The 25,281-nt window shown below is 35.4% G+C and overlaps 7 protein-coding genes across 8 annotated transcripts in view; 5 read left to right on the top strand and 2 right to left on the bottom strand.

The window, feature by feature from the left end:
- LOC113498564 overlaps positions 1 to 25,281 on the top strand; it is a 103,806-nt gene that overhangs the window by 71,615 nt on the left and 6,910 nt on the right. The window lies entirely within an intron of this gene.
- Positions 25 to 5,741, top strand: LOC113498556 (WD repeat-containing protein 75). Its single transcript, XM_026878597.1, has 11 exons — positions 25 to 252; positions 331 to 538; positions 721 to 1,004; positions 1,265 to 1,458; positions 1,724 to 1,888; positions 2,369 to 2,556; positions 2,747 to 3,514; positions 3,876 to 4,017; positions 4,172 to 4,314; positions 4,843 to 5,031; positions 5,391 to 5,741. The coding sequence occupies exons 1-11, from the start codon at positions 143 to 145 to the stop codon at positions 5,697 to 5,699; spliced, it is 2,700 nt and encodes an 899-aa protein (XP_026734398.1). The 5' UTR covers positions 25 to 142; the 3' UTR covers positions 5,700 to 5,741.
- Positions 6,252 to 8,082, top strand: LOC113498562. The gene is made up of 2 exons (XM_026878612.1): positions 6,252 to 6,737; positions 6,885 to 8,082. The coding sequence occupies exons 1-2, from the start codon at positions 6,443 to 6,445 to the stop codon at positions 7,829 to 7,831; spliced, it is 1,242 nt and encodes a 413-aa protein (XP_026734413.1). The 5' UTR covers positions 6,252 to 6,442; the 3' UTR covers positions 7,832 to 8,082.
- On the top strand, positions 8,093 to 10,763 carry LOC113498560. The gene is made up of 2 exons (XM_026878610.1): positions 8,093 to 9,041; positions 9,666 to 10,763. The coding sequence occupies exons 1-2, from the start codon at positions 8,711 to 8,713 to the stop codon at positions 10,610 to 10,612; spliced, it is 1,278 nt and encodes a 425-aa protein (XP_026734411.1). The 5' UTR covers positions 8,093 to 8,710; the 3' UTR covers positions 10,613 to 10,763.
- On the bottom strand, positions 10,769 to 14,323 carry LOC113498780 (pickpocket protein 28-like). Its single transcript, XM_026878924.1, has 8 exons — positions 14,196 to 14,323; positions 13,595 to 13,810; positions 12,909 to 13,107; positions 12,510 to 12,640; positions 12,054 to 12,314; positions 11,668 to 11,932; positions 11,296 to 11,494; positions 10,769 to 11,046 (listed from the first exon to the last, which is right to left on the bottom strand). Exons 1-8 carry the CDS (start codon positions 14,321 to 14,323, stop codon positions 10,778 to 10,780), a joined length of 1,668 nt encoding a protein of 555 aa, XP_026734725.1. The 3' UTR covers positions 10,769 to 10,777.
- Positions 13,729 to 24,785, bottom strand: LOC113498557 (sodium channel protein Nach-like). 2 transcript variants are annotated; one of them, XM_026878600.1, is made up of 12 exons: positions 24,416 to 24,785; positions 23,656 to 23,770; positions 22,414 to 22,545; positions 21,259 to 21,465; positions 19,966 to 20,128; positions 18,626 to 18,774; positions 18,183 to 18,327; positions 17,917 to 17,997; positions 17,212 to 17,464; positions 16,692 to 16,887; positions 15,477 to 15,583; positions 13,730 to 15,107 (listed from the first exon to the last, which is right to left on the bottom strand). In XM_026878600.1, coding segments are annotated over exons 2-12 (1,686 nt in total). In that variant the 5' UTR covers positions 23,658 to 23,770; positions 24,416 to 24,785; the 3' UTR covers positions 13,730 to 14,856. The 2 variants fall into 2 exon arrangements, with proteins under 2 accessions (XP_026734399.1, XP_026734401.1); XM_026878598.1 differs by lacking the exons at positions 23,656 to 23,770; positions 24,416 to 24,785 and having other exon boundaries at positions 13,729 to 15,107; positions 22,414 to 23,639.
- LOC113498563 (acylphosphatase-1-like) lies at positions 15,964 to 16,518 on the top strand. The gene has a single exon (XM_026878614.1). The coding sequence runs from the start codon at positions 16,081 to 16,083 to the stop codon at positions 16,387 to 16,389; it is 309 nt and encodes a 102-aa protein (XP_026734415.1). The 5' UTR covers positions 15,964 to 16,080; the 3' UTR covers positions 16,390 to 16,518.

The following is a 25,281-nucleotide window of genomic DNA, read 5'->3' on the forward strand; positions in this document are numbered from 1 at the left end:
ACTGAATAGGTTTAAAAATACGATTGCTGATTTGAAGCAGACACAAAATTTAAGGTTAGCTCATATGTGTGAATAACAATGTCGTGTTGATTGAAATGCACAAAGTATTCGGAAAATAAGAAAAAGACATACCTATCACAAAATGGGTGTCATGGTAAACGGTGATAGTGTTAAACGTGATGAATATGACTTCCATAGAAAAGCAGGAAGAAGTATTATTGAGCATCGACCTGTCTTTTCGCCCGATGGAGAGTAAGTAAATAACCACTATTTATATTTTAAAGTATATCTTTTACAGCACGTTAGTTAATGTTTTGTTCTTTATTTTAGATCACTAGCAATCATAGTAGAGAATATAGTTCGAGTGTACAATGTGTACACAGCTGAATGTGTTCGGACGCTTGAAACTGAAAATGATGTGAATGAGCTGATTGGCCTACAGTTCCCTGAAAATGAGGATTATAACCTGTATGGATGCTCAGACACAGGCAATGTTACAGTTTGGACCTGGGAAAATGGAGCAGTCCTCAAAGAAATTGTGAGTAAAAATTAAATTTTAACTTTCAGTGCTGTTGATCTTCTTAAATAGGTAATATTAATGTGTTCCTAATATAATTTATCGTGTCTTCGTATATTCTAAATGATGATATTAAATTCAATCTTATTATAGTTATTTAAGATCTATATTTGTATTAATTCATAAATAATTATGTCTTACAGAAATTACTTATACCAGAAAATGCAAAAGTGATGACATTTGACCTAGTAGACAGTAACGAATGCTGCATCACTCTGAATGTTCCATATCTAAATCATATTGTCTTAAGTACACACTCCCTGAGGACTGGAGAACTGATATATGAGTACTTGGACACCAGACCTATGTACCATGATATGGTCCGAGTATCAATTGGGATGTGTAACGGTGATAAGTATGCAGCAATAGTTAATGGAACCAAGTTTTTGTATATACAGAATTTACATCAGCCTCATATTAAGACACAGTAAGTTTTGATCTAGATACTTTTCCATCTTCAGAAAAGATCTTTAATTCTCCTGAAACTCATTTATTCATGTTTAATCTTGGTATCTTTCTTTATAAAAACCTGATTTGTTTTATTAACTTTTTCATTATATATTTCTTGTGTATGTATAAAGAAATTATATTTATACCAGTTTTGTTTAGTTTTTTAAGTGCTTAAAAAATATAAATAACTTTGAACGAGTTTTTATTCTGTAAACATTACTTTATTTTTGCTTACAGAATAATAAATCATAATGAATACCGCATAATATCAGTGGCAGCTCATCAGAGGGTGCAGAACACTGTGGTTATTACAGACACTTTGGGCCGTACAACAGTCATCAGAGGGAATTTGTATGACTACAAACAAGTGGCTAGAGAAGTACTGCATTGGCATTTTTTGCCACCACTTGCATCATGCTTCTCTGCACATGGTATGTAGCATTTAAAGTATTGAACAAAAAAAGAAAGTCAGCAATCAAATTTAAAAAATATCAATAATATTAACTAAACAGTTTTACACACAATTAAATAATTGTAAGTGGTTTTTACTTCTAAGATAGAAAATAGACCCATATTCAGAAGCCTATATTTTTTATATTAATATGACTCAAAATCTCTAGCAATTAATCTGATTTTTAAATTATTGTTTGTTTTTTGTGTGTTTTTGATTTTGTATTTTAACTTTCATGATTTCAGGCAATTATTTGTACACTGGTGGAATGGAGAAAGTCTTGGTCAAATGGACTCTGGGAAGCTTGGCTAATAAAGCTAATGAAAAGGCTTTTATGCCCCGTCTACCAGGAATAATTAGATATATTACAACAAACAATAATCATGTTGCTTTAACATTGACAAATAATTGTAAGTTATTTTTTATAATAAGTTTGTTCCGCTTTTTTCTGTTCCTCATTAACCTTATTTTATTCATTCATTTTAATTTAATTTTAATAAAAGGAAAACGCTATAGACAATTCAGAGTGGAAAATTCTAAGGGAAGCCTTTGCCCTGCAGTGGGACAGTAGTGACTAGGTAAAAAGAGATTAATATGATTAAAAGACTCATTAGAAGTTCCTCAATTAAATTCATCTCTGTTATTTTGTCACACTTAATGCACATTTAAAGGATACTTTAAAATTTTATAAACATTTTCTAATGTCACCAGATACCACAAAGTTTTCCTTTTGAAACAAACAGATTGTACTCATAACATTCACACGTTTTTTTTTGCAATCTAAATTTGTCAAGGCTTCATTCACTCGAGGCGACTATGCCAGCCTCATAGGGAAACATTATTTGTTAAATTTATTTCTTACCTGACTACTAATGAATCTCATATTCTAGCCATAGTGATAGCCAACGCTCAAGTGCGGGTAGTGTCGACGATCCTGGAGTGCGGCGGCGTATCGCCGGCGGGCCGCGCGGTGGGCGGCGCGCTGCTGTACGTGACGCCGCTGGCCGCGCTGCTCACGGCCGGACGCACAGGCCATCTGCAGCTGTACTCCACTACTACCGACAAAGTCTTGTATAATGTAAGTTGATAAGTACGTAAATTGAGGATAGATTGTTAAGACTGCCCGCCTCACCGAAAAACCGGGTTAAAACTTATTATAACATCTCTTTTTTTCACTTAATATCCTACAGTGACTACATGATTGTCGGTCTTTGAACTAAATGGTATATAAACTCATAAAATTAACAGAATTTCATTTCGTTTTACAGTTAGACATAACAGAAATGAATAATTTACCATCAGAAAGGTGGAACTTGTTGCCTTTAGAAACGGAAGTGAGCTGCGCCGCTGTCAGCGGTAACGGGGAGTGGCTTGTGACGTCAGAGTACAGAAATGACGGTATCACATACCCAGAGGAGAGGCTCAAGTTCTGGCTCGCACAGCAGAAAAGCGCGAAGCCATTCCAACTTAACACCTGTGTCAACCTCTCCCACGGAGGCTGCAATGTAGTCTCTCTGTCACTTAACTATAAAGGCGAAATTTGCGTATCAGCCGGCTCAGATCAAAAATTCAGAATATGGAAAAAAGAGAACACTTCTCAAACTAATCGCAAAAAGGTCTCCTGGACTTGCTTGACAGCTTGCTACTATTCATCTGGCATCGGACAGTTTGTGTCAAACAGCGTGTATAACGACTTTAAAGATGCCATCAAGAACAGGCCTGGCCGAGACGAAGATTTGCCTTACTTACGTCACGTTGACGAACGAAATGACGTCATAAAGAAGCTGTTTAACATACACAAGGATCCTACTCTGGTTCGTGATGCGGAATTGAATCTTCCAGTAAAACAGGACACTAATTTTGATATGGGAGGTGTAGCGATATCGCAAGACGGCTCCCTGATCGCTGCGTGGTTTGGAAGCAAGTTGACGCTATGGGACGTCCATCTTTGCAACCTTCGGACTACGTTATCTCATCCCGCGTTGCGACCTAAAGGCATTCATGTCCAGTTTGGGAACAGAGATGCTGCTCATTACGTAAGTAGTTATCATTCTGGCACAGTATTCATTTTTATTCAGAACTTTTTATATACAAACCCTAAAGGAACTGTTGCGGATATTAAAACAGATTTTAAAACTCTAAACATAAGGTTCATACTTGTTTGATATATAAATTACCATCGGAAACTGCGCAAGCTTTTGAGCTGTAATATTTTGTCAAACGATTGTAAACTTTATTTACATAGCATTAAAGTCGTTTTTTAGCTCTAGTAAGTGACATAAAGAAATGCTCTGCCCTTACCGAATTTACGCCGTCCGGCGGTGTAATCGTGCATTACCAATAGAATTTCTAAATTGAGGTACTAAATCATTTGAATAATATCTTCGTTATTTTTAGTTGGTGTGCACAACGGAAAAATGCCTAGCAGTTTGGAGTTTATTATCTTTAACCGTAAAATGGTTGGTACAAATAAAACCTACCTGTCTAACGGCACACAGGTTCTCGAATAAATTAGCTGTAGCGACGACTACTAATGATGGCAAGTATTCATTAAATGTATTTGATTCACATCCATATTACTGTTTTTCGAAAATGACACGTATTAGCAATTAATAGAGATCATTTCTGAATACCACATATAGATGAAGTCGATTGTAAAAATAAACGTGTCTGCAATATTATTTTATTTACAGTATACATATTCACGCCTCACAGTTCCGAGCCTATATTGACTAAGAAGGAATTAATAGATCCATCTTCTGGTGTATTCAAACAATGTACTTTTGGAACGTGCTTCGATGATGAAATCAGACTGTATCTTATGAGGAACAATTCCGTAAGTATTTATTTAGAATATTGGATGAAATACTAAACAAATATTCTTATCAATATTCCTTTCTTGATACTTGATTTTTTTTTTGTATAAAATACTAGCTTTTCGCCCGCGTCGAGGTCGGTTATATCGCGTTTCCAAGAGAACTCTTCAAACGTCCGGGATAAAAACTATTCTATGTTTTTTCTCAAGGTCAACTCTATCTCTGTAACCAACAGATACACTTTCACATTTATAATATTAGTAAGCATTAATTTTACTTGTGTTTGTGTTTAATTTGATTAACCATTATTTAAGCCCTCTGGCCTTTTAATATACATATTTGCAGTTCTGCCTATCCTACTCTTTTCAATAAATAGAAATATAAGTCAGAAAGCTATCAAGTATCAAGTGCGTTTATATTTTTTAGTAAAACCATCTACATACTGCAATACAACATCTGGACTTACAAAATTCTGTCCACGTGTATATTTCTTATATTAAGAACGGACTAACAACCAACACTGAATAAAACCTTGTTTGTCTCTATAGGAGATCTACTGCATAGAGAAAGAACAATCATCAGACGGTCGTTTAGAGGTTATATCCCAGCGTAAGTTACCGACATCGAACTTCGGCGCGTTGTTGGCTGAACAACAACTGTCTGAGGTGCAGACGCCGAGAACGGCTGAGGCCACTTCGATCGATCTCAACAACCTCGCCAGTTCTACTATTGTTGAGGTAAGATGGCTTTTTTATTTGAAAGTGAAAACGGATCATGTCTCGTAATATGTGTTGGCTATCTCTTGTGGCGATTATATGTGCCACTTATTGATAAATATTAGTTACAATACTGTCTGCGCTAGTAAAATCATTGTTCTTTTTTTTTCTTTTCATAAATTTACCTTAAAAGTGACATAATTTTATTAAGTCGGCTATTGTAAGTTTTAATGCCTTTGTATTTCTTTTCGTTATGATTATCTATTTACGACTTTATTTTGAGTGTAATAAAGTGTAGCTTGCAAATTCAGAAAATGTCGTTTACAAAACCACAAACTTCCTTAACACGTTTTCAATATAATGCTTTTCGTTTGTTTCAGTTTTCCTTGGCTGCACCCCACATGGTTCCACCCGTTAGCCTTCTATGCACGTCATTCCTACAACGTTTATCCGGAGTAGAAATAAAAGAACAGTCCGATGATACCGAGGAAACCAAACCAATGGAAGTTGACGACGATTCAAGTGATGACGATGACTCCAGTGAAGTAAAGCTAAATGGCCCTTATGCACCAAAGGTCACAGAACTATGGACCCCGAATTATGAAGCTGTTAAAGAGAAAAAGTTGAACAAAATCATGCACGAACCCTTCCTAGACTTGCATTCGACGGGAACTTTGTTTGGCGTGTAACCTTTTACTTTAAGTAAAATAAATTTTATACACAATAATTAACTTTTGTTTATTATTTCCTGACATAAATAGTTGCCGTAAATATAACATATTCTTTCACTTTAACAATTTATCTTTTGAAAAAGGGATGTAGTTATGCAACCAAAAACAAGCGCCTACTTAAGGCGTATTATTTGCAACTTTTTTTTACAAATATAATTAGCAGTAAAGCAAATTGTTTAAAATGTATGTTACTTCAGCAATTACTCTTAGTAATTACGTGACTTGATGTGTCTAACCTAAGCATGTTTAGACATGATCGTTTTATAATCCAGTGAAAACTAAATGTCGCTTAGTGTAAAAATGCTGAACTGCGGCTTTTACTGAACTCTTGGTCAGTGAACTGGCTGCGATGAACCAAAGATGGCAGGTACAAGTACTGCCAGTGCTGCCAGTGGTTGAAAAATTATACACAAGTATTCTTTAATTATTTCCAAGAATTAGTTAGATAGACGCTCTTACTCATAAAATACATAAAAAGCACGAGTTCGATGCAACATTCAAAACTTCTTCCAAATATGTAAGCGTTATAAGTTAGGTAAAAGATCTTTCCATATTATCCGCTAGTTATCGAATATGGTGCCATTTTGCGTAACTCCATCCAATTTGTTATCTTAAATAATACCTACACTATAAAGCACAGGCATTGTTGGCTTAGACGTAATTCTGCAAATGTTGGAGTTACTGTGCACACTGCGTAAAGTATGGAATTATTAACACGAAAGGAAATAAATTATATTGCAAAACAATGCGGGTTTACAAAAGTGTTGGATTGCGTCACTGAAGAATTCCCTGACAAAGTCTTAGGGTATCTAGGTGACCATTTGAAGTTAATAATCGAAGTTGAGTCAAATGGGACCAAGTCGAAATTAAACCTTTTTGTTAAGTGCATGCCGAGATATGATAAGTGGAAGGCGAAATATCTCACTGATCTGAAATTCTTCAAGAAGGAATATGTCATGTTAAGTTCGCTTTTCAAAGAATTTGAAAATCATAAAGGTGAGTTTACATAAACATTGAATATCAACTCGTACATTACGTTAAAACTATAAAAATTGCAAGCTTATATATTTCTGTAGTAATAAAAAGGTATCTTGAATTTCAATTAGCTAAAGCCTTGTACAACAATCACATTTCTAATTTTAGGCACACGAAAATGGCGTCCCGATTTACTCTTTATCAAAGAAGACATCTTTGTGTTTGAAAACGTAGCTCTTCTTGGGTATGAAATGCCTCATAACCAAAAAACTATGCATTATGAAGATGTTAAAGCAACAGTGGAGACTTTAGCAAGATTTCACGCTCAATCTTACATTTACGAGGAAAAGAAAAGTAAGGAACTCGGCCGGCCGTACAGGATTTGGGAGGACTACAGCGATTACCTCCACGAACCAAATAGAGGTCTATCCTGGAGAGATACAGGAAGAAACGCCGCAATCGAATACCTCAAAGTATATTCTACCCATAGATCAAAACCAAATTTCAATCGATACATAGGCAAGATCATACCCGCATTATTTGATACCGCAATGGAACTTATGAAACCGAGTACTGAGTACAGGAATGTTGTTGCTCATAGAGATTTGTGGACCAATAACATATTCCTAAAAAAGGAGTCAAACTCCCCGTGCCACGCATTGTTCGTTGACTATCAAACTGTTGTGTATTCATCCCCAATGCTTGATTTGTCTTCACTGATATATTTTAATACCACAAGAAGTGATCGCGAGGCATGGACGAAGGAATTCCTGGAATTATACTATACAGTACTTTCTAGAGAACTGGACAATGCAGGTATAGATATCGAACATATATTCAGTAAATGCATTATTTCAGAAGCATACGAAAAAAGTCTAGTGTTTGCATTAACTCAAGCTGCTCTCATAACGCCTATAGTGGCCATGAGTAAACAGAAAAGAGAAGAGATTTTCGACGATCCCGAGTTGTCAGAAAGAATTAATGTCGTGAGCCGCAGCAAAGAGTTCATTGATTATGCGAAAGAAGATGCTAACTATCAAACTCGAGTGACAGAGTTGTTGGATGAAATTGTGGAAAGATACGTTTTCCCAAATGACACAAATGAGTTAATATAATGGTAAATAATATACCTTCTTCATTGATATGTGTACATGTATCAAGTCATATGATATCTTCTAACAGCTAATACTTTTACGTTCTATTTTTTATTTACTGTACGGTCGGCAAGACAGTGGCATACCTGCTTCGAATCAATTTTAAGAGTAAGGATAATAGCGATAAAGTCGACTGTTGTTTTTGTCAGTATGTTTCTGTATGGGAAAATCAACTTTCTTGTTCAATGACGCGCGGATCATTTTCAACCTTATTGTACACTTTGTTGATCGACCGTACCTATATCATAATGAACCTATGTATATTTACTACCGTTTTACTTATCGTACTGTTTAACATTGATAATTTAATCAAATAACAAATAAGCAACAGACTGTTCGTATTGCCAACATATTTGTTTGTAATTAAACGACTTGTATTTTATTTGACGCCCTACTAAATATATTGCAACCTATTCATGCCAAGTAAATATTTGTAATACAATTCTGCCAAATTAAATGAAGTTCTGAGATGTTTACCACCCTGCCAGGAAGAATCGAACTGACGAAACAATCTGTTTACTAGATCACAAGAGCTTTTAATAAATACAATTAGCTGAAAATTTAAATGTTTTCCTTGTTAGTAGATAGGTACGGAACCAACGCCGGCTAAGTTCCTTGTTTTAATTCTCATGAGTAAACATGCCACTGGCAATACCAACGTCGTTTAAACTATCTCATATTTACCCAAAGTATAATACAAACGATGTCAATATTTACCAAACAGCTTAATTATGTTAAATGAAACGCTATGTAGGGACATTGCCACCAATATGATTTTCATATCAGACACATTTTGTGCCAGACACAACTTGAGAAAGTAGTGAAAATAATTGTAAAAATATGTCGACCTCTATTGAACAAAATTTAAACAGTGAAGTAAATTATATCACAAAAGAAGATGTGAAAATAATATTAGCGAGTTATAATAACAATAGTGAAGAAATTAAGGTAGATAATTATGTTGTTCACAATGCCAGTGATAAGATGTTGGGATTTCTGGCAGACTATTGGAGGGTCAGGGTTCACTTGTCTAATAGAAAAGTCCTACAATTCTTCGTCAAGGCCATATCAAGGAGTAATGCAGCAAAAGCCAGTATGGTGAGGGAAATGCACCTGTTTGATAAGGAAGCCTTTTTCTACTCTGTAATTAAGAAGAAAATTGAAGTTCCGGGTAAGTCAACAGTCTCGATAATTTATGATCTAATCATGTACTTATATTGGCTTCCTATTCCTTTTCGAGTTGCTGCAGTCTGTTGCGCAAGGACTGGTTATATTTGATATTTTATAAGATAGGAATAAATATAATCATATCATAGTCTCCACTTTCCGTCAGCTTAACTCGAAGATTTATTTGACTTATTATTAGGTATTACTTTGTATAGAAATTCTCATCAATCAGTCTAGCACAGTGTTTTGTGGTCAATCAATTGGCATATATTTTATATTGTAGATTTATATCAATGAAGTGATACATTTTGTGCTAGTCGTAGTTCACTTACGGAATTCAACAACGTTTACTTGCAATTTGTTACGGTCGACGACTATCGATTTATTTGTGGATGTTCTCTTAACTGATTTTTAGTGGATTTAAGCCTTAAATTCTAGATAAACACCTAACAGATGCGCATAAAGTATATTCAGTTTCACAGCTCAGTTTATAACTACTTTCAAAAAGTCCTTCTGAAGAAAGGTCTTTACGAAATCCATCTCTCCGTCTGCATAAGTTAGCACATAACATTTGACTGTGCTCTTCTGAATATTTATTTAATCAAGTGAACGTATTTATTTGTTTTAGGTGTGAAACCTTGGGCAGCTACGTTAATAACAGCTCTTAAAGACGCAATGGTATTTGAAGATTTAAAAGCTGCGAACTATAAGTTACATAATAAATTCGAGAGATTCGACTTACCTCACACACTCCAAGCGTTAAAAACGTTAGCAAGGTTTCATGCATCTTCCATTATTTTCGAGGAGAATAAAAAAAAGGAAAGAAATGATCAATACACGATAAATGATGAATATGAACGAAATTTGGACAAAGGAGGTTACCATTTGGCATCTGATTGGTTTTCACAATGTATGACAGGAGCGTTAGACGCAGTTAAGGCGTTCTCGAAGTATAACGAAACTGACCTGGAATTAGTTGAGACAAATTGGTGTGGTGTCTGGTCTTATGCTATGAATTTAAGTGATAGCTCTTCTAAATACAGGAATGTGATTTGTCACCGTGATTTATGGAACAACAATATTATGTTTCGCTACAACAAGGCCGAGGATGGACGGTTGGAACCAAGTGATTGTCAGTTGGTTGATTTCCAAGCCATAAGGTACCAGCCTCCCGCTGGTGACGTCATGCTACTCCTCTGTTGTAACTTAGATCCGAAAGATCGCGAAGAAAATTTGGACACGTTTTTAAGTTTTTACTATGAGGAGCTCAAGAAAATACTGAGTGCCTTTAACTTTGAAATAAGTAATATTATACCAAAAATAGAATTTATGATCTCAGCTGAAGAACAAAGGCAGTGGGGGCTCGTTGTATGTGCCTGTCTCGTACCACAATTTTGGCTCAACGACGACTTTATCACAGATACATTCACGGACAACGCACAGTTTGATGAAATCCTCTCTAAAAATAAAGGTCAATTCATAAAGAAGATGATGGAAAATAACTTTGATTACAAACAAAAAGTTATGGAAATATTTGAAGAAATCGCAGACAGGTATTGTTTAACTGTAAAATGATGGTTAACTGGAAAAATAAAGTACAATATTAGTATTAGCTTTTTATTTGTGAATAAGTCAAGATGTTAAATATACATAATAGCATGAAATTAAACATCGCGTGCTTAGATAACAACCGAAGGCAAAAATATATTATGTGAATATTATAATATTCATGACTTTTATTTATTGGACATACCGTAAGCGGTCATCTACAGGTTTGCTATTAGGTTTTTCCAAAACTTCGACCTTTGTACTATTCTTATAGCTCCAGCCCCAATTCGGAATAAACTTGTTGTCTTGTAGTCGGCGCGTGCCAAACTTCTTGTACCAGGGATCCTCACCTCTTTGGATGTAAATGTCGCAAAACGGTCGGATCAGTAATATGTATAAGAGTTCTACGAAGCTGAGAAGACTGGCACCGAGGAATAATCCTCCTGTTCCACCAGTCGATACTGCAGGGCAAAATCAATTTTAAGTTCTGATTTGATTTAATACCAGTATTCTGTTTTTTTTTTTGTGTGAGACGCAAGTTAGGTAGTTAGGAGCGCAATACATGCTTCAGCATTTCAAAATTTGTGATGATTTCAGGAGAGAGTCGTAAATATTACAGAAAATAAACCAAATAGAACAGATTCATAATAAGCAATTTTTTTTATGAAGTAACTGAATACAATTAGTTCTATAAATCAATAAATTATTACCAACTAAGTCGAGAACGCCGCGTACAACATTTCTCCTGTATCTTTCGCTGGGCAACACGGCCAGCTGTATCTGAACACTCGCGTAGCTATCCGAAGTGACGAACTTGAAGTCTTTGATGATTGATATCTCCGCCTCGGTGCATGACGGTAGACAGTTACAGGATAAACCGGCGCGAGATGACCAGCGAGCTTTGAGCACCTGTTTTAGTGGGAATAAACCATTTGAGACATATTCTGATAAAAATAAACAACATTTTCCTCTGTACCTTCAAGATCTGTGGAAGTATTCTACTGATCTGATGGCTGAGGAAAGTTAGTTAAGCAATAAAGTACTTTTTTATTCTATCCACATTTTATCCTAGATGCACTTACCGAAAGTTCTTGAATGTGGCTGTTCAAGCACATAATGCCACTGACATTGCATTTAAGATGCTCTTGAACATTCGGCATAAAGTAATTAGTACAATTACAAAGGCGCAGTTGGGCTTCCTTCCTACATTGCACGGTACAAGCGGAGTACGAGTAGTGTCGGTACACCTGCAGGAAGTTCTCGTCCGTGTACCTGCATTTCCTCTTCTCCGGAGATATCAAGCGAGCGCCTGCGTCATTCTCCACGTTTCGTATGGTTATATAACGCCTACAAATCACATTTAAGGATTATTATCCTGCCCTATATGTAATATGCCTTGGACTCAATTTCTTAAGTGTCATCTTATTTGACGAACTCGTTATTTATTAATGTCACTTTATTTACGCACTTGTGAAATATTTCTTGGCCCACGGACAGAACGTCGGATCCTATGGTGGTGAGCGTGGGCACTTCTTCTTCGTTCAGGATATAAACATTTGCAGAAACCATTACATCGAATCGAATGACTCCGGGTCCTGTGGTCCTGTTGCTTACCATATCTAATTTGGGAGGATTCTTTTCCCTGGAGAACAAAAAGCACGGCAAGTGACAGATGTTAAAAAGCTTTTGTATCATATTTGAAAGTACTTTCTGTGGTAGCCCTACATGGCTTTCGTTGTATTATGATAAATTTCGATTTCATCGAATACATATGGAGCTGTATGAGGCATATCAATCATGACATTATATTCTATATGCTGTTAAAAAAACAAATATCGGTCCGTATAAAAAATCTTACCAGACATAACTAACCATGAATAGATTTTGGGTTATGGAAATGTAAGCGATTGACAATACCCCTTACCTGCTTTGAAGAGTATTAATAGCATAGCAGGTTCCAAGCTCAGTATCCATAGGTCTGAAATACTTGCAGCAATCGTATGGGACCCCATTCCATGAACAATTTGCTAAAGTCTCCTCACATGTGCTCCTCACCTAAAGGAGGATTAAGAATTTCTAGAAAAGATGTCTATTATTCAATCATCTGGCGGTAATTTGCGGCCTCGTAAGCAGTTAACATCGACAGATAAAACTGTTTTGTACGTCCTTTCTATTAATGCCCATTCCAATTATTGCCCTGCCTATTACTCAAGAAACCCAGTAGGTACTGGTGTTCTATTTTATAAATACGTACTTCCAATCGAGTCTTCTTTTCCCACAACTGCGCTTTCGAGATTATTTCACTATTTATGAAATGCTAAAAATCTAGTTTAAGATGTTTGCATCTAAATGTTAAATAACTTACTAAATTAGCATAATATGTCAGGTTGTTTTGCACACAATCGGGCAACTTTTGACTCTCTACGTTACAAAACTCAGATGTGTAATAAGTAATTCCTTTGAAAAAAGCTATCTCTTTTAAGACTTCCTCCATATTAAAATCATGTTCTTCTCCCCATAATCTAAAACAAAAAGAGTTTTTTACTTACCCCAGATTTCCGCTTTAAGATTCTGCACGAAATATTTAAGTACTTATTACGTTTTATCTATTCAAAACTATTGATATGTTGATCGAGCATTGCGCCATGAAGCCCTTTGAAAGGTCTACAAAAGTTCAGTTTTAACTATAGACGATGTCCATAAAATACTTCCTATTTCTTGAGAAAGACTCGTGAAAAGGTTAACAGCCGGTTGTATCAGGTCATTAAATTTAGTAGCCTTTATATTTAGATATCTCTATTTGGTCAAGATAGTTACTTACTTGACCCTTGCGACTTTAAATCCTCTTTATGTAAATAATTTAGATTAGAGGTTGTACTTCATCATTGATTAAGTAAAATTCTTCACACATTACAATTTGAAACAGAATAAGGAGAGGATCTTTTTCTTCCAAATAATTTTTCGTAGCATGTAAAATAATGTACAAGCTTAAGCAAACAGAACAGTTACCTGTCAGAAATTTCTTCAACACGACTTGGATTATCGCTCTCACAAACAACCACTGTTGGAAATTCAGTATCCCAATCTTTGTAAGTGGTTTCCACGACGAAGGATATAGGGTTGTTCTGGAAGGCATCGTACTGGGCGGCAATCAGTAAAGATGAGCCGTACCACGATACTATTACTACTATTAACCAAAATATCCTGGAAATTATACTATGTATAAGTACAAATCAAGAATGTGAATGGGATCTTATGGCCATCTTTATGTGTTTTAAATAAATAATGTAACTATCTCATTGTACAAAAAATTCAACCAATTATTTTTAACCGGGCCCTTTGGCCTAGTGATTAAAAATGACCCTGGCTGCTATACACAGCAGATGGGTTCGATGCTCATCCAGGAAAAATGTATGAACAGCACGACCGTTGTTTTTTTGTCTGAGTGTGATTAATTTATAACATGTATGTATTAGGAATTTTATAAGTATATAATACGTTTATCAGTTTTCAGAAATACACAAGCTTTGCTTAGTTTGAGACTGGATAGCGTTGTGTGAAAGTCTATTACTTTTACTATTTACTTACTTACTGCTCTTATTACTATTACCTTTCCACCCAATGTCTTTTTCTATCCGCAATAAATCTAAAACCATGTATATTAGTTGTTTCAGGCAAACTCTTGATCCCATTCCACCAAATCAACAAATATCTTTTCCAGGACGCATTCACACCCATTGCTGTGCTCTGTCACTTTCAAGCTTCCAAAAACACAACACAATAAAATTCGTGAATCCTTTATTTTTGTACAAGAGATATCGTGCGTAACAAATATCAAACGAACAAATAAATAATGGACATGTTAAATGACGGGTGCGTGAAGTCTATAACAGATTTTAATCAGTACGAGAACAGCGCAGGTGGCTGAATGACCATTATTTTGATAACAATTATTTGTGTAATAATCTAAAGGACAAAAGCTCTACCTCACTTGTTCACAATACAATACCAAATTACTATAAATCTAATCCACAGAAAAATTAAATCTAAGTAGGTAAGTGCCGAGATTTTTTGTCCTAGCATTTTCTGAGGTTCTCAATTTGTTGGTATTATTTTTGTGCTTTGGACACTATGAATCTATTTTGTTGATTATTTTTTCATTTTACGTAAAATAGCTTTTATTTTATCTCATTTTCATTAGTTTATTTGCAAAATAGATTATCTTTATCTATATCTTTGTTATAACGGTTGCAATTATTTGTTTTATAGTCTTAAAACTCGTAACTCTGTTGTCCTATTCTAGTACTGCCTGTCAGTTCATTCCAGTATATAGGCCGGTATCGACTAATAGGTTCGAAATATGCTGGTCTTTGCGGCTCGATGTTGATCCTAACTGTTTTATTCTTCTTTAGACCTCTCATTCGCATCTCTCGTAACAGTTTGACGGTAAAGAAGTAAATGAATTCCAAAACGGACACGAAACTAAATCCAGTGATGAAGCCGCATGTGGAACCGATGTTACCTATAGGAGAAAAAATAAATTAATATCCTTCATTGTATTACTTATACTCTAGCAAAACAGGGCCGCAATTCCGCTATATTTACAATTTCAGATGAATTGGAGAGAAGATTTAAAAATATTTTACTTTAAAATGAATAACTGAATTTAGTTCAGATCTTCGCTATTAAGGGTAAAAATTTCTACAAACTAAACCTGTTACAACAATCGCGGAAACAAGTAGACCACTATTAATAATAATTGCAAGAAGCTCTGAGAACAGTTATCAAGTAATTACAACGTCTGAGTCCCATTCTCTATTACACCATAATACTAATATAAAGTAAAAGTCCACATTTGTGCTCAAGGGTTTGCGTCACAACCAATACTTACTGATCAAATCGAACCACTTCATAATAACATTCTGCCCGTAACAGTCGGCCACGTTTCTCGCGTACTTTACATGGACTATGGAGGTTCCGGTATAATTTGCACCTCGTCTGCAACCAAAGCGTATTGTTCTTGTTCAGAACAAATGTATTCCAACGTGCTTCGTGAAACAAAGTGCTACCTATATTCTGTGTATTCCCCTACTTGTTCTCTGAAGTTGTTTCATTTGCAGATGGTCTGTATAAATTATGTAGGTGTTCGGTTTTCTGAAGATTCATTTTGTTCAAGTTTTAGATCGTTGGTAGTTATTTTTCATTCGTATTTATATACTTTCTACGAAAATCTTTGGTTTTCTTTGGCGATACTGGGGGATTATTCAATAAATGCTATAAGGGGCTTATTTAGTCAATACAATTTATTTGTAAATTGCCTACTTGTTGGTTCCATGACAACCTTTGCGATGAACAGGCACTCACGACGCCTTTATCGTTTCCTAAACGACGAGACTAAACAAACAACGAAGTGTCAAAATGTGAATGACTCGTCATATTCTTACGATTTTTGCGATTTTTTAATAAAAATCCTTCGTCCATTAGTATCAAGAACTATGGCAGTCCCTAATAAGAAATCCGGCTTAACAACCGCCGATTTTGAAGTTTTTGGGAAAGTCCAAGGCGTTTTCTTTAGAAAACACACTCAAAGAAAAGCCAACGAACTGGGTATCAAAGGATGGGTGATGAACACTGCTCAAGGCACGGTGATAGGACAGATGCAGGGGCCTCAGGGAGCCGTGGAAGACATGAAGACGTGGCTGCAGAAAGTTGGAAGCCCCAAGTCCAAAATCGAGAAGGCTTCATTCCGCAACGAAGCTCTTATAACTAGCTGCGCTTTTAGAACTTTTGAGGTACGACGATAAATTTTAAAAGTTTGCTTTTATCATAATATTTTTTCTTGCAATCTATAACTTAAATTATAAATTATGCTTTTTTTAATATTTTGTAACTTTATATAAATTTGGAGTACAGAAAATAAACTTGATACTCAATCACTGTGTCTCACTTTGTCAAATGTTTCAAAATGATGCTTTACTTTCCCTCAAATCGAGAACTAATTTTAAACCGATGAATTTTAGAGATAGACATAGACAAAAAATTCAAGAGATACATTTAGATAAAGAAAGATGAAAATATATTTTTAAGATAGGTACGAGTAACTTACAACCAATCATCCCTATCATTGTCTGCCACTGAGTTCAGATACTCTGGATAAATGAGGACATTGTTGAAGTCGTAACTGTAGGCGGTCTTGGAGCAAGTGGGGTTGCACATCGGACAGTCGATGCCGCCATTAACAGCATCCAGCTCCAGCTCAACTGGCACGTGATCTTCGTTCGGACGGACAGCTATCGATTGAGCTAAAAAAACATATTATAAGTGCAGTGAAATATACAACTCACTTTAGTAAATATTCTTTTCCCGGTATATTCCTGGTAAACATTATTTTATCGTATCATCACAGTGGCATAAAAGCTTACGACTTATTTTCAGACTTACCAAATATATTAGTCAACCTTTTTCGGAACAGGTCGGTGAAGCCAGATAATTTGAAAAATTTAACCGTGATAAATAATATTTTAATAGATTGCTGATAAGCTGAATATTAAAAGATAGAGGAGGAACATTTGAGATCGTTCAGAAGTTCATAATTACAACTTCAAACTAAAACACTTCATACTTACGATAATAAGTTCTAAGGCAAGGTACGTCCTTCATGTTACACGTCCGAGCACCTCTCATTTTGGGCATATTGAACGGCGTACAATTACAGTTTTCCAGTAGAAATTGCATTCGACACTTTAACATACAATCGCTGTACGTATAAAAAGGGAGATAAGTGGACTCGTCATAGAACCTACACTTCCTCAACTTAATCGGTACGTGTTGAATGTCTCTGGAAGCTTCAGTGAAACTTGCTGTGACCATCACCGTCATCTGTTAACACATGAATAGCTTTTAAAGAATATTTAACGTAACGTTGCCAACTCATGTGGAAAGCTTCATCGCACTGGAAATATATTTTTACGATTCATTGAGTTGGCAACTTAATATTTAACGATACGATGTACTGTGTATTTTTGGTGGGTACTTGTTTTATATATTTTATCATAATAATATGTGTCGTAACACGTCTCCTGAACTAAGAATTTTAGTCCTTGTATCGCAGGGGTTTCACAAACAACCAAGTCACTTTCACAAAAAAATGCAAAATGTGCTATAAATATTAGCGGTAATTTGGAGTTCACATACTTTTTGTCATTTTATAACGTATCATGCAAGTTTTTCCAAAAGAGGAATTAATGATACGCCCGGAGTTAGGGGGATAGCTTAAAACTTTATTAAACAGAAGTACTAGCGCAAAAAGAGCAGTCATTATGTTTTCTTACTTGTACGCTTGGACTAATAATCTGCATAGCGAAGCTTCCACTTGGCGAATCAGGAAAGTCGTAGGCGTCGGAGAATTGTAACTGTCGAAAAATTATGCTCTTAATTACTGAATTAATAATAAACAGTTTGTATGAAAGATCCTATCGTGCCCTTGTAGGAAATATTACTTGCCAAATGTGCTAATAAATATAGATTGCAAAAAATATAGGTTCTCTCTTCGTGTGTGTATTCTCTGTCCTGGTCTAATGGTAGCCTTTTTACAAACCTGAGCACCTTGTAAAGGCACATTGTAAAAGAAGTCGTCGCTCTCATTGAGCCGCAGTAGAACTTTTAGTCCTTGGTCAAAATCAAATGAGGATTTGTTCCCGTATCTGTACATGTCAATGTTTCTTGTCGTTGAGGTGGTAATACTGAAAATAAGCATGAAAAGCTATTTTATAAATGGCTAGTAAGAAAGTAAGCAAACACTGGTACTTAGCTGAAACCGGTTGGACTGGTAGCCGACACCAACATAGTTGGGAAAAGGCTAGGCCGATGTTGAGTAGGAAAGTAAGCAGTAACGACTTGAGCAACATGAAAATTAGAGAATAAGAATATTCTTGAGCTAATTATTTTGGGGTATTTTTTACCATACATATACATCAGAGTTTTCCGTCATTTTAATCCATAATTGTTCTTAATAATAATTGCATAAATTAACATACTAACGATTCAAATATAGAGTCGTGAATCCGCAGGTAATTGAAAGTGCAGCAATATCCGTTCATAGTCAGCCTAAAGTCAAACAGATCAAGGCAATCCCTCGGCTCCGTATTCCAAGCACACCGCACCAGTAGGTCTTCACACCGAGGTGTTAACTATCAACAAATAGAAGTTAATTTACTAAGCAAATGTATAAAGAACAAACATATTCTACGGTACTACTATCAACTCTTAAAATAAGTCTGTTGTTGTGGAAGCGAGATGACGCTATATGAGATAAAGCATCTCTCTTTTTCTGTCTTGTTTATTTATTATCTTGTTAGTAGTATGCCACTCATTTGGTCAATATCTAGCGAAGGTGTCGGTGTTGTCGAAGGGCTATTTAACTCTGTCAGTAATGTGTTGCATAAATAAACTCATTCCATCAATTAGCCAGTGAGATGAGTACTGGCTTGAGACCTTTAGTTTAGTGAACTTTTTTTTATATTGTTGTTACTAAAAGATCGGGTAAAAGTTACGTCGACACGTCTCAGTCTAGGTATTGCGGAAATGACATTTCGTCTCGATGATTCTCGTGACTTAAATTTGTTATACATTCATTTCTGAAACTAGATCAGTTTTAATCCTAAGACAAATGTCAATTGTCTGTGAGACATTTTTGAGAGTTACATAAAAAAGTACGAAAGAAATGTTTTCGACCAAAGTACCGCACAACATTTTTTGTCCGCCTAGCCGTCTGTCCGTCTTTCAGCTGTAGGCATGAACCGTGATAGTAATACGGTAAGGGATCAATATTATTAAGTGTTATATAGTGGCGTCTTGCCTCCATAAAACCTACTTATTTTAAATTGATGTAAGGTTTGACCTGTTGTAACGCCAGGTATGTACAAAAGATAGAATTAGTTATAGCATACTGTAGCTATGTACCCGAACCTGTTAAACATTTCACAATACTTTTTACAACAATAAAAAGTAATGGTATTGCTTAAACTGCTTAAATGTTTCATCATACACTTTACAAATAATGCGTTCATTTAATGAACAAACAACGAGTAACGAAAATACCAAGATCATAATCGAAATACCTTGTCTAAACACATGCTGAACTGTCTGTAAAAAACCGGTCATGAGACGCAGCTTAGTGGCAGAAAAACGGGTAAACAGCTCATGATTCTTATTTATTCTTGAAAAATATTAACTGTTCTCACACCTATGATTAACTGATCAAAATTTGGACAGAGACTCTAAATTTTCTTTTTGGTATGATTTCCTGAAGAAAATTTTCAATTTCTATGGAGAAAAATAGCTTTGAGTCTGAATGTCGACCAATTTCAAATAATACTTACCTTCCTCATGAGTTCATGGACGTCATATTGCCCCAATATATAATGTAGTTTGACCGGAGATACAGAGTATTTCGTTGAGCCTAGGACATACAACTGACCCAGACCGACGAGGAATGACATCATGTCACTTTCGTTGTAAAACTTGTTGCGCTCTTGCTTAAGCCTGAAATGTAGCAGAATTTTAAACATTGTTCAGGACCATTCCTCACATGGCCAAAAAAAAACAAACGGTATCCACCAAAGCGGAGAGAAAATGAAAATTATGAAACCTCATTAGTTTAATCCAAAATCTCCTGTCTTTTTTCCTTTCATTCCAAGGTTCTCAAACTACTTAGCATCCTAGTGTCCTCTTGGCGCACAGACCGTAAATGACCGTATGATGACTTTATCACAATTTGAAAATTCATTTAAGAAAGTATAAAGAGGAATATCAGTTATATTCAATTCTACCTGGTTACCTATATAATAGAAATGTTTTCTTTTAAATTAGTTTTAAGATCTTCTTTGAGCACAGACTTATCCCATTCAAACCGTTTGCGTTGTGTAGGTACTTTTATCAAAAGTTTTATTTTTCCCGTTCGAAGAAATTCTTATCCAATTTATATTCTATAAATGGCTCTAAAAGACTTAATAGCATTAAGACCGCTCGTTTTCAAAGCTTCAAATGGCCATAATCATAACTGTGCTAAGATATTGTGGGAGACATAAAACGTGGCTGATCTGATCTAATCTATTTAAAATTGTGATTAGTAGACAGTTAATGAATTGATCGACATCTTATCATTAGTCTTTATTAGGCTTGAGACAGCGATTTAACACATTGGTATCATCCGATAAATATTCAGTGATAAATATTCAGGCATCATTAATCACTACCAATGAGTTCTATTTGTATGCAATCGGATGGAGATGTTCCTTCTTTGACTTGAAACTTGGAGTATTTTAATATGATGATAAGATTTGTGGATTTCTACGGATGCAGGCCGCATAGAAACTAGTTTAGGTAATTAATGACGTCATTAGTTTAATCCAGGAGAATAGTATTGAATGACCGCATCTAGACAGCAATGGGAAAACGTGCAAGCAATAAATAATACTTTTTGATTTGGAGCGTATCTACCTAACAAGAATATGACCAGAGGTCCACCATCCCTTAAAGTAATATCATTGCAATTGTGGGAGAGAATCACCACTTTACCCCATGTAATACCCTGCCACTCTTCCTCAACTACAAAACTTACTTCAATTCGTAGCATTATTCCTTTAGGACAAAAAAAATACACTTTCTCTTACAATGTCTTGGCAAGTTCCGTGACAGCTCGTTTGCTGATTCTGTTATTGGTGCAGATGCCCACGGCTGGGAAAATTATCTGGCTGACAGGAACACCTTCGGGAGTCTGCGTCGTGACCAGCGGTGCGCTGTAGTATTTGTCGAAGGTGATCCATACTAACGATACGGAGCAGATTAGCCCAACGATTAGTATGACTACCCAGAGCAGCCTGTTAAATTGGAAAAATAGGTTAACATCCAATTAGCCTTTGACATTTTAAAACATGAAAAGGAAAATATAGTAAAGCAATATTCCAGAAATTTTAAATTATGAATTGTGGGAGCAGCCTTCGAAGGCCTGTGCCTAATAGAGGAAAAAGTAATAAAAGCACTCAAACTTAGTCGTGCAGGTATTTTAAATACCTTTACCTTAATTGAAATCGGGACAGTGGTCCAAGGTCCGATACTAATGTTGACTACGTATACGAGTATAGTTACGTCACGCTTTAATTTGGCCAAAAAAATATGTATGTCCAGAGTCCAAAGACGAGTGATTTGAAACATAATTGACATGTAAGTAGCAACACTAAGATACGAGTTGTCTTGTGTGATGTAACGAGCCTTTCCACTTTAAACATAGCAGCAAATTGCGGCAAGCGTACGTAACGAGGGCTAGGAACAAGTTCATGATAAGTTAATCAGTAACCAGTACCATAAGTAAATATATTTCGGCAATCGACGTTTAACGAGGTACCCAATGTCAGTCATGGACCATGGTAATGCTGACATCGTGGAGGAATGGAAAATCAATAGCAATTCGAAGATGATTGTATCGGTTTGTGGAATAAAAATTAGGGATTAAAACGGAAACACTTTTGAAAAAGTCGTTTCGATAAATAAAAATACAACACACAACCATATTTTGTTTACTTATTCGCGATGTCGCGCACATCATATCTAACAGAACTAGGTACGGCAAAATATCCTACTTGCAAAGCTCGCCTTGCAGGGCAAAAACTTTCTCTTACTTATTTTAGACCTTATATGATTTCTGACCAAGTTCGCTTGGCTAGTCGGACTTTAGTAAACTGGATGCCCACACCACTTTCTCTGCGGTCATCCCACCGAGCCCTAGTACAAATGTATTATAGGTTGTTGCACGAAACGTATTTCTGTACCTTTCTATGAACGACGTGCCTTCATCGACCAGATGCTTCAATCCACAGATAGATGATTCCTCACAATACTCTTTGCTGACTGTTTTGACACTGGCCTTCACAATATCAAGTTTGTTCGGTGGTGGTGCTTTCCTGCGCAAACGACGACGGTATTCATATTCATAGGAATTTTGAGAAGCTTCATTCATCATACAAGACAAAATCCAATATTTTTGACGTTAATTTGAAAACGTTAGTCAACTTGTTTCAAAGATTTATATGAAGTCGTTATTTCCTGGTTCTTAGCCCAAGCTTTGGAAACTAATGGCATTTAAAACGTAGATCCTTTCCATAAATCAGATCTATATTTGAAAGTCAATTTTAAGTAGTAAAGTAAATAGCAGTTATTAAATATTCTATTTACCGATAGCATCGCACTTTGATGGAAAGTTAATTGCTGTGATTGATCGATTCCTCTCGTGTACAGGTCAATTGTCTATTGATTTTAAATAGATAAAGTATAATTTATACCTATTCGCCCTTATCAGGAAGGCTTATAAAAATGAACGGATAAAACGAACCTTAGTATATTATTATCAGCTATTACAATCACAGTCGTTGAAATTTACGATCTCTACGTCGTTACAACGTCTGCATTGCAAAAATACATGTCTTGTGTCAAACCAGATACCTAAATATTATTGACGTAACTAAGTCAGCTGACCAAAAAAACCTGCACTGTACAATAATCTCGGTAAGCTCACGAGCGGACTCGCAACAATCGTTGCAAAACTTATTGCCAAACAATTTGATCATCTTCTAATCCGCCCACCTTCACTTGTATTGGAATTTAATATTGCAATGTATACCAGTTCTTATTTAAAACCAGATTTATGCTTTATGCTCTCTAAGAAATGTTTAAAATAATGTATTCGATAAAGCTTTTAATCTACTCGCTAATGTGACTAACTTAAACAAATTTTATTATCGAAGTTGTTATTCTGTCTACTAAGATTATGTTTATGGTCAATTATTACTAGATGGTCGTGCTCATATCCGTGATATTCAGTCGCATCTATTTAAAACCAGTTTGCCTACCACAATACGCTGGGTTTTTTGCGTTAAAATTTCCCATCTCAATCTGATAATGTGTTTGTTATTTCGTTCTGACGCGTCTGTTTAATAATGATGTTAAGTAATTCTTTGTAAATGAGATCTTTAGCAGAGCAGACATTACAACGAAATATTTGTAGCATTACCAACATTTTTATTGCATTGATCTGGTCAGGTGGTCAGAATACGTCCTTTCTTCATCGCGGTAAAGACGGCAGACTGCGCCCGCGCCGCCCGCCGGTCACGCGCTCTTGCGTAAACTAATCTGCATGAGACAATGAAATTGTTATTCGTAACATTCTATTCAGATTACACATGTTATAATAACACTTTTATCAATAAATAATAGTAAAGCTTTCGTTGCTTATTATCTTCAAAAATAATAACGAGAGCAATTAGCTACTGTTAAACAATGGCGATCTCTGTTACAATGACAAGAGGATACTGATACAAGTTGACACAACAGATGCCGTATTTACACGTGTTTAAGAAGATAACTTTAAGACTGAGGGAGGCTTAGCAGTGGACCCCGTTAGGCTGTATTGATTGATTGATTGAAGAAACTAAGAAATCTCGGTGGACAACAATATCTTTCACTCTGCTGTAGTGTTAAATCTAAATTTAAAGATGAACATATTTTGTTTTTGTTATTGAGGACAGTTTAAAAAGGATACTACACGGAGTATCATCCGTCAAATTTATATTCTCATCTTCAATTATTACTAAATATTGCGAGTGCCTAAATAAGACCTAGATGCCTTTTCTTACCATGCTGTGGTTTTTATTTGCCTCCTACCCAAATTCACGTCTCTAATTGACAAGTTCAATCACGAATCAATCAAAGTACATAGTTAACTACACCAAAATCCACGTAGTTTTGTAATAATTATTAACTGTTTTATTACTTTACCTTCAGTAGCGTCTTACGACAGAGAATATTAAACTTGATGATTTAAGCGCCTTCGGATTATTACTCGCTACTTTAAACTTAAGTACTTTTAGAAATTGTCTTACTATATGACTTTACCAACACCAATGTTTGTATGAAGTATCAAATATACTGCTTTAACAATTACCGAAGAACAACGATTGAGTGGAATTACTCAAGTGTTGATTTTAAAAGCCCACTGTTACATTGCATGTTATGCCCCACATAAAATAACATACAAAATAAATACAACTTGACACGTTATTTTGAATAAACAAATGTGAAACATAACTTAATTATTGTCGCAGTTTGATATGTAAAAATACAAAGTTGAGTTCTTGTTGCAGACTTGAATGCATTCTAAAAAATCGCTTGGCTTCTGTTGAAAAAGCTATGTGAAAATGATTTGGGCCCAAATTCTACTATTTATTGTGTTAGAAAAAGGTTTAGGAGAATACGAATATTGTCAAATTGTATCCAATAAATAGCAGAATTGGGGCGGTGAGGAACTACAATCAGTTGTGGAAAAGACCCGCTGCTTTAGGTCGTAATAAACGCGGTCACGATTCCACAACTGTACCTCATAATATTTCTTTAATTATCTTACTTTACAAAACATCTTTTCTTGGTCCTAAGAAGGCAAAATTCTTAGAGATATAAAAGTAACACGATAAAAAATAGCATCATATCTGAAATAGTTTGCGATCTGGGTATCTACTTATTTATGTAAATATATTTGCTGGACAATTAATATTATGTAATTACATAGTTAGTATTCCTAGAAAAAAATATCGTGTCGTAAATAAAACGGTTATACTACCAAGACTAATTAAAAATAAGCTTAAAGG

This window comes from Trichoplusia ni, chromosome 11 (assembly GCF_003590095.1).
Source record: "Trichoplusia ni isolate ovarian cell line Hi5 chromosome 11, tn1, whole genome shotgun sequence".
NCBI classification, from domain to species: Eukaryota; Metazoa; Arthropoda; class Insecta; order Lepidoptera; family Noctuidae; genus Trichoplusia; species Trichoplusia ni.